The sequence below is a fragment of the Muntiacus reevesi genome, chromosome 9 (assembly GCF_963930625.1).
Source record: "Muntiacus reevesi chromosome 9, mMunRee1.1, whole genome shotgun sequence".
Lineage (NCBI taxonomy): Eukaryota > Metazoa > Chordata > Mammalia > Artiodactyla > Cervidae > Muntiacus > Muntiacus reevesi.
The window spans coordinates 9,764,249-9,773,900 of NC_089257.1; the positions used below are offsets into that span (position 1 = coordinate 9,764,249).

General features: G+C 37.8%; 1 protein-coding gene across 1 annotated transcript; it reads left to right on the plus strand.

Annotated features, from left to right (window-relative positions):
• The first annotated feature begins 7,695 nt into the window (after window positions 1-7,695).
• On the plus strand, window positions 7,696-8,637 carry LOC136175996 (olfactory receptor 5AL1-like). The gene has a single exon (XM_065946170.1). It carries the CDS (start codon window positions 7,696-7,698, stop codon window positions 8,635-8,637), a length of 942 nt encoding a protein of 313 aa, XP_065802242.1.
• Window positions 8,638-9,652: the final 1,015 nt, after the last annotated feature.

Genomic DNA, 9,652 nt, shown 5'->3' on the forward strand with positions numbered 1-9,652 from the left:
GGCAGGCAGATTCGTTAACACTCTTGCCACTCCAATCTTATTTGGAACCTCTTTCTTTGAACCCTCTTAAGCTCCAATTTCCAGTTTCAAATCCTGAAAGATGATGCTGTGAAAGTGCTGCACTCGATGTACCAGCAAATTTGGAAAACTCACCAGTGGCCACAGGACTGGAAAAGATCAGTCTTCATTCCAATCCCAAAGAAAGGCAATCCTGAAGAATGCTCAAACTACCACACAATTACACTCATCTCACACACTAATAAAGAAATGCTAAAAATTCTCCAAGGCAGGCTTCAGCAATATGTGGACTGTGAACTTCCAGATGTTCAAGCTGGTTTTAGAAAAGGCAGAGGAACCAGATTTCAAATTGCCAACATCCACTGGATCATCAAAAAAGCAAGAGAGTTCCAGAGAAACAACTATTTCTGCATTATTAACTATGCCAATGCCTTTAACTGTGTGGATCACAATAAACTGTGGAAAATTCTGAAAGAGATGGGAATACCAGACCACCTGACCTGCCTCTTGAGAAACCTGTATACAGGTCAGGAAGCAACAGTTAGAACTGGACATTGAACAACAGACTGGTTCCAAATAGGAAAAGGAGTACTTCAAGGCTGTATATTGTCACCATGCTTATTTAACTTATATGCAGAGTACATCATGAGAAACGCTGGGCTGGAAGAAGCACAAGCTGGAATCAAGATTGCCGGGAGAAATATCAATAACCTCAGATATGCAGATGACACCACCCTTATGGCAGAGAGTGAAGAGGAACTAAAAAGCCTCTTGATGAAAGTGAAAGAGGAGAGTGAAAAAGTTGGCTTAAAGCTCAACATTCAGAAAACTAAGATCATGGCATCCAGTCCCATCACTTCATGGCAAATAGATGGGGAGACAGTGGAAACAGTGTCAGACTTTATTTTCTGGGCTCCAAAATCACTGCAGATGGTGATTGCAGCCATGAAATTAAAAGACACTTACTCCTTGGAAGGAAAGTTATGACCAACCTAGACAGTATATTAAAAAGCAGAGACATTACTTTGCCAACATAGTCCATCTAGTCAAGGCTATGGTTTTTCCAGTGGTCATGTATGGATGTAAGAGTTGGGCTGTGAAGAAAGCTGAGTGCTGAAAAACTGATGCTTTTGAATTGTGACGTTGGAGAAGACTCTTGAGAGTCCCTTGGACTGCAAGGAGATCCAACCAGTCCATCGTAAAGGAGATCAGTCCTGGGTGTTCATTGAAAGGTCTGATGCTGAAGCTGAAACTCCAATACTTTGACCACCTCATGCGAAGAGTTGACTCTTTGGAAAAGACCCTGATGCTGGAAAGGATTGGAGGCAGGAGGAGAAGGGGGACAACAGAGGAAGAGGTGGTTGGATGGCATCACCAACTCGATGGACATGAGTTTGAGTAAACTCTGGGAGTTGGTGATGGACATGGAGGCCTGGTGTGCTGCTATTCATGGGGTCTCAAAGAGTCGGACACAACTGAGCGACTGAACTGAACTGAAGCTCCAAATACTATTTGGGACCCCCTAATTTGGAACTCTTAGCTTATTAAACTGTAGCATGGACTGTGTGGGAGTCTGTGCAGCAGAGACAGGCAATATAAAATCTGCATCCCTTGTTCGTATAATTTGTTACTAACGTCTCAACCTAACTTAACCAGGTTGTAAACGAATGATTTCCATTTGATGGATTGTTATTGGGTTAGACTGAAATTTGAGTTGGTGGGTCCTGTAATGTCCAGCACAGAATAAGCAGCAGATGCTAAATGTTTACTTGCTGTCTCATCATCTGGCACTGTTTCTACTAGGGTGCACTAGAACGCAGAAAACCATTTTATTTCTTCATCAAAGAACTGACTTTTCTCCATGGTCTGTGCAGTAATGCTGATTTCAGTTTTCCAGAGACTCAAACATCATTCTTTTCCAACACAGATATTTCCAATATCTTTGGATTACTTGCAGAAGCTACTCTTTCTGAGATTAAATCAAATCTGGCAGTCCTTTGAAATATCCAGCATGTAGTTCAGAGCTATTGTCCCTGTGACCTGCTTTATTCAATAGAATGCTTAAAAGTGTACAACTTCTAAGGCTAGAACCTTTTTCCAGAGAAATTTTAAATGTTTGAACTCAACCACCATGTTTTCATTGGAAGCCCAAGCCAGACACTCATCACATGGACCACATCCGACTGTCTGCTTCATCAAATATAATATCAGCCATGTGACTGAGTCTTCTAGGACCACACAGCCAGCCTACTGCCCAGCTGACACCACAATGTGGAGAGAGATTTTCCTTAGCCCACCGAATTATGAGAGATAATAAATCATTTTTGCTTCAAGACTCTAAAACTTTGAAGGGTTTTCTTCAAAAAAGTAATTAGATGAAGCAATAGTGATCATAGAATGGATTGCAAAAAATTTTGCAGTGAAATTAACTCTAATAAGAAATCTGGAAGATAAACTTTATGATTTTGACAGAAAGAAAATGTTTAAAATATTTTCCTAAAATAATTGAGGAGTATATTTTAGACACTCATAGCCTTGTTCATGCTGATAGATCTCCTTTCAACTTTCTTGAATTTCTATCAAGCCTCTAAGAAAAACCACAGAGTTAAATCATTACAGATTGGTTAGAAATAAAATGCAAACAAATATGATGACTTCTGTACAATTTATGTTTAAGGTTCTTTGTCATTTATGCTTTTATTCTACTAGAGAAAATGGTGTTATAAAAATCATAACAACTTCCTAGGATAAAATATCCACATTTAATAATAATTGTTCTTTCTTTCTTTGTAATAAGCATTGTCTATGAATTTTCTATCTTGTATGTCTTGTATGTATTTCTATTTATTACTCTATACATGTGTGGAATGAGGAGAATTTGTTAGAGAGTTTGAAGAAAAGAAGTGCTCATTTCTCTCTGATGTGCATGCCTTTAAGTGCTTTCCATTAGACTTCAGGAAAAAATAAAGTTAGTTTTAAATTATTTTCTTCTTTGAACAGAATGTTCAAACAACAATTTTCTGAGACTGAATTAAGTGTACCTCCAAGCTTCTAAACTCATGGCTTAATTATTATTTCCTTACAACCCAACAGACAATTGAGTGGGTTGGAGATGTAAGGCTGGATCTTTGGTGCAGTATAAACTATTACTTGTTAGCCTTGCAAAGTCCAACAGCACAGTTAACTCATTGCTTTAATGTGCACTGACTTCTTATCAAATTAAAAATTTAATAGGGCTCATATGCATGTGTGTGTGCTAAGTCACTTCAACTGTGTCTGACTCTTTGCAACCCTGTGGACTGTAGCCCACCAGGCTCCTCTGTCCAAGGGATTTTCCAGGCTAGAATACTGAAGTGGGTTACCATGTCTTCCTACAGGGTATCTTCCAAAACTAGGGTTTGAACGCCTGTCTTTTATGTCTCCTGCATCGGCAGGAGAGTTCTTTACCACTAGTGCCCCTGCAAACCCCAATAAAGCTCATACTAAAGTATAAAAAGTAAATAAAAGCAGCTAAACATTTCTGAGTTATTTTCCCACATGTTAAAATAATCTTTGCTGGTAATTATTAATGTTTTATTTTACTTAGATTCAGCATAATGATCAGAAATTTCAAGTCATCAGTCCCTGTCTGTCAAGCAAACTGAGTCCCAAAAGATTAACCATGATGATTGTCTATGCTTGTGAGAAATCATTACATTGTTTTGCTCAGAAATTGCTTAAAACTATGCAACACAGGGAACACATTCCGGAGGGACCAACAAATATACAAAATACACTCACTACAGTTAAATGATCCTAAATTTTGTTGGCATTGACAGAGTTTGCCACAAGGTACATTGGACGCCTTTTTGGTTTCATTGTGAGTTGCTCAAAGGCAGCAGACAGTGAGGGAACATCAAGGTAATGGAAGAAGTAGAAAAGGGTTTAGGGTAACACAAAACTTGTATTTATTTGTTCCATTATTCTACTAGTATATTTGGAGTTTCTAAACAGTGCTAGCTCCTACAAGGTTTGGGGGAGATGGAAAAATAACCATCTATTTTTTCAAAAATTTGAAATTTAGATTATTTTACAAAGTATTTAACAGGTGAATGAATTGTTAGACGTAACCCTTGAGAAGTAATGAAACACCTCTAGCAAGAAGTGAAATCTCACCTGAGATCTGATGGATACACAAAAAGATAAAGCCAACTAGATTGTAATGACAGAAGGAAGAGTGTCTGCTTCAACTGTGTACAAAATTCGTGGTCACATCTGAGAAACTGATAGTATCATGATGGCTGAAGCCTGGGAATTATGTGAAAAATGTCACAGAAGTGAGACCAGTGTGAAAAGAAGGGATTCCTTATCAAAGGTTAAGTTAGCCAACATTTTGTACTCTATCCTATGTCAATAGGAAATAGTAAGCTATGATTTGCATGTTAGAAAGTACACTCTAGTCACAGTGAACAGAGAAAGGATGGATAAGATAAATGTCTGGACAATAATATGGTAAGTCATGATAGAGGCCTAAATTACAAGTAAACAGGTTTGAAAAAAAATACGTTAAATAATTAGTGTGTTCAGTATCTAATTTTTATCAGTGGAGTTTAGAAAGATATATGAAATTGAAATATATTTTCTTGGCTTTGTGCCTGAATAACTGGCTGGAAGATGACACCACTCACTGAGTTAGAAAATGCATGCTTCAAAGCAGATGAAAAATATAGGATGGATTTTGAATTGCTGAATTCTCTTTTGAGCATGCTATATTTAGGTACTTTGGGAATACCTAAATGAAGTTGTCTGGGAATCTCTTGAATATATACCTGGAGATCAGAGGCAAAATCTGGCCTAGAAATTTAGAATTTTGCGACACAAAAGTGACAACCATCCCCAGAACATTTGATGAGAGCTCCACAAGAGTGTGCAAAAAATGACACAAGATGGCTTAGGAACGAAATGTAAAGTAATGCTTTAATTAAAACATAAACACAGGGAATGGAGCAAAAGTGGACAGAATGATGGGATTCTTATGATTTACAAACCAAACCAAACCAAAACAAAACAAAACAATGGTTTTCATGAAAACTAATGTCAATGATATCTGGGGCTACAGAGACGACATAAAAGAAATCTCCATTGCCTAAGGGAAGAAGGAGATTGTTGGTGAACTTGGAATTAGTAATTGTATTACAATTATGGTGAGAACAATTTCAGAATACAAGATGATACATAAATGCTAAAGATGAAGCAAATGACTTTCCAGGATGTTTAGTACTGAAAGAATGAAGAGGAGAGGGGTTGATGGATAGAGGACAAGGGAAAGAAGTCGCAGGTCGTTAGTAATGATTTCAGCATGTATCTTGTTTTTAAACTGATGGGAAGGTCAAATAATTAGTAGAGGATGAACATATGGGATGAACAAAACAGCTTGGGAACCAAAATATAATTTTATATGTTAGAAAGAGAAATGTGTATGTTGTGAATAGTCATTGTGGCAATTGATCACAGAGTCTAAGCTGTTTAGGGTGAGCATTGAATAAAGAAACTGACAGCAGATAAAGGATACTTAGGGTTAAAGTGATTGAGTGAATACATACAAAGTTGTAGTGTCATAACTGATGTGAAAGGAAAGTTCAGAAAGTTGTGGTCATAAGATAAGTTTTTGATTTTGGATAGCTACTATTATCAATGGTCACATAAAGTAAGCTTCAAAATGGAATCACGGGAGTAGGATGCTCAAGTGGAATAGCAGTGGAGTCGCTGATTCCAAGATCAAGGATCTAAGAAGCCAAGGTATGACATAAGTGGTGCTCATGATATTGATGGCAAATTTGTGGAAGATAAACACGATGGCATCAATACCAGAGCCTTCAGTGAATAAGAGGGCGTGATCTGGATGCATACGTGTTGACAGTGAATATGGGGATAAGCCTCTAAGCATCAGGGAGGTGTACCTGAATGCAAGACCTGGCAAAAAACTTCCCTGATGCTTAGAGGTTGTCAGATTTGACATATGTGGATAGTTTCAAATGGAACAGCCTTTGGAAACCTGGAGAGAAATACATTTTCAAGGATGACCCAAGTTTCAGTTTAAAGAGAGGAAACTAAAATGACTGAAGATATTGGTGAGTTTGGTAACGTCAGAGCAAGAGTTACAGACGCCAACACATCAGAGAAATACAAGTACCAGAAAAATTAAGAGCCAGGAAAGGTAATGATCTGAGAGCACAAGTCAATGAGGCAATGGAAAAAGACCTCACCTTAAAATATTGCAAAAAGAATAACCTACAGTCATTGGTATGATGGGATTGCAGAGTCACTTCTTTTGAGAATAAGCCTAAATCTGAATACTGTTAATACTAATGAAATGAAAAACCATGTGTGTGTGCCCAGTCGTGTCTGACTCATGGACTTTAGCCAGCCAGGCTCCTCTGTCCATGGGGCGTTCCAGGTAAGACACTGGAGTGGGTTGCCATTTCCTCCTCCAGGGGATCTTCCGACCCACGGATCCAACCCTGTCTCCCACATCCCTGCATTGGCAGGAGGATTCTTTGCTCCTGCGCTGCCGCGTGGGAAGCCCATTTTAAGAGCTAAAATTTACTCACTTCGCACATACAGCATGAAAGGCACTTCTTATAGCACTTAAGGTGGACAGACTTAGAGATCGCCTTTCCAAATGTTCTGACTAATGGGGAAATTCTTGCCTCTATGAAAAGAGCTCATTTCTATAAAATATGAATTGAGGTCAGGGGGTTCAGCACTAGTTCATGAGCTATTTTGCTTCACCCCACACTAATCATGAAACAGGAAGAGGATTTAAGCTCTCACTTTCAGTTTCCATATCTGAAAATGAAGACGATAGCTTATCACCAGCTGATAGGGTTGATGGAAAGATGATCTGAGATAAAGTAGTAGAAAAATTTAAAAAATCAAACTGTTTTTTTTAACAAGCCAGAAACCGGTTTTTAGTTCTACAAAATTTTCTTGATTTTTTTCTTCTCCTGTTTTGCATTTAGATATTAGGAGAGACTTGATAAATATGTTTTATGAATTATTTTAATGTATTTTTAATCATCCCATGCATATTTCAGAAAGAGCAAGACTATCTATGTTTCTAAGGGTTTTTCTCCCTTTAATTCCCAAATATTACATAGTAATTGAAAGAAAACTAGAAGTCATAGTAAGAGAACAAAATAAAATATAATTGTCCTGAACAGTTGATATAGAGATGGTCAGAATTTAAAATTACCTTTCATACTACCCCTTCTGAAATTATTTTTTTAATTTATTGTTTTCTATTAATTAACAATTTTCAAAGAATCAGCATATTTGTTTAAAGTATTTCAATAATTAAAAAAAATTTGTGCTCAAATAGCTCTGCGTTTATTTTCTTTTATTAAAAATAGATAAGAAATTATTCAATTATGTTAGATTTTAAATAAAATGCCATCTTTCTATCTTTCCAAACCCCACAGAATTTCATACTTTGGAAATTCTGCAGAGAACAAATCACTTCATTCTGAAACCAGAATTTGCATGGAGAGTCACCTTTGAATGTGTCCAACACAAGATCAGGGTGGATCAGAATCAGTTCCAAACATCTGCTTGATTATTTCTAAGAGAGACAAGAAGACTCAGACTGTGTGCTCTAGGGGGTTTTATTGTTAGAAAAAAAAAAATTATTTCTCTACCATGGCAAAAGGCAATTATTCTGCAGTGGCTGAGTTTATCCTCTTGGGACTCACAGACAATCCAGAACTTCAAGCCACTCTCTTTGGTGTATTTCTAGTAATCTATTTAGCTAGTGTCCTGGGTAATCTTGGTTTGATTGTGCTAATTCTAATCAGCTCACAGCTTCACACACCCATGTATTTTTTTCTCAGCCATCTGGCTTTTATTGATTTTTCTTTTACTTCATCTGTCACCCCAAACACCTTGGTGGATTTTCTGTGTGAAGTTAAAAGTATAGCATTTTATGCATGTGCCATTCAGGTGTGCTGTTTCATCACGTTTGTAGTTTGCGAACAGTATTTGCTTTCAATCATGGCCTATGATAGGTATGTTGCCATCTGCAACCCTTTACTCTATGCCAGCCTCATGCCTAAAACACTCTGCAATCGGATCATTGCTAGCACATATGTTTACGGATTCCTTGTGGGTCTTGCACAGACAGTCGCAACATTCCTCTTGTCTTTCTGTGGCTCCAATAGGGTCACCCACTTCTATTGTGATGATGTTCCCTTGGTCGCGCTGGCTCGCTCTGACACTCAAGTCAAAGAGCTGATGCTGTTAATCATCGCTGGGTTCAACACGCTCTGCTCTCTACTGATCGTGATCATTTCTTATATCTTCATTCTCTTTGCCATTCTGGGGATCCGTTCTGCTGAAGGAAGGCAAAAAGCCTTTTCTACCTGTGTTTCCCATCTCACCTCCATCACCATATTTTACGCAACAATCATTTTTATGTACCTCCTGCCCAATTCAAGTCATTCTCTGAACACAGATAAATTTGCTTCGGTGTTCTATGTGGTGGTGATTCCCATGTTAAACCCATTGATCTATAGTTTGAGGAATCAGGAAGTAAAGAATGCACTGAAGAGAATTATAGAAAAGTTGCATTTGGCTATCAAATAACTGAAAAATCAAGGACAGGGAAGAATCAGAGGACTTGGAGTTGTGGCTTATCTAGAGTCAAAATGCTGATAAATGATAGAGCCAAATTCCTCACTTCCAGTGTTCTTATTTACTCAATATGTTTTACTCACTCTGTCATTCTTTGTGATTTACACGTGAATGGCATTTTGTTAATTTTGAGATGTTAAATTGTAAAAGGAGAAAGAGACAGACAAACAAGGAAAGACAGAGAGAGAAACAGAGATAGAGATATCTTAACCTGTTTGAAAACACATCTTTATAATTAAAGAAATGGAACACCGGGCATAGTGACTTTGTCTGAATTCTGTGTCATATGGGTCATGCTAAGATAGACCAACATTTGGTATCTTATATTTCAAGTTTGCTGCATAGATAATCTGGAAAATAAGGCAAAGTTTATTTATTTATTTTTTCCATTTATTTTTATTAGTTGGAGTCTAATTACTGTACAATATTGTAGTGGTTTTTGCCATACATTGACATGAATCAGCCATGGATTTACATGTGTTCCCCATCCCGATCCCCCCTCCCACCTCCCTCTCTACCCGATCCCTCTGGGTCTTCCCAGTGCACCAGCCCCGAGCACTTGTCTCATGCATCCAACCTGGGCTGGTGATCTGTTTCACCCTTGAGAGTATACTTGTTTCAATGCTGTTCTCTCAGAACGTCTCACCCTCGCCTTCTCCCACAGAGTCCCAAAGTCTGTTCTGTACATCTGTGTCTCTTTTTCTGTTTTGCATATAGGGTTATCGTTACCATCTTTTTAAATTCCATATATATGCATTAGTATACTGTATTAGTCTTTATCTTTCTGGCTAACTTCACTCTGTATAATGGCCTCCAGTTTCATCCATCTCATTAGAACTGATTCAAATGAATTCTTTTCAATGGCTAAGTAATATTCCATGGTGTATATGTACCACAGCTTCCTTATCCATTTGTCTGCTGATGAGCATCTAGGTTGCTTAAGGCAAAGCTTAATAGCAAGATTTTT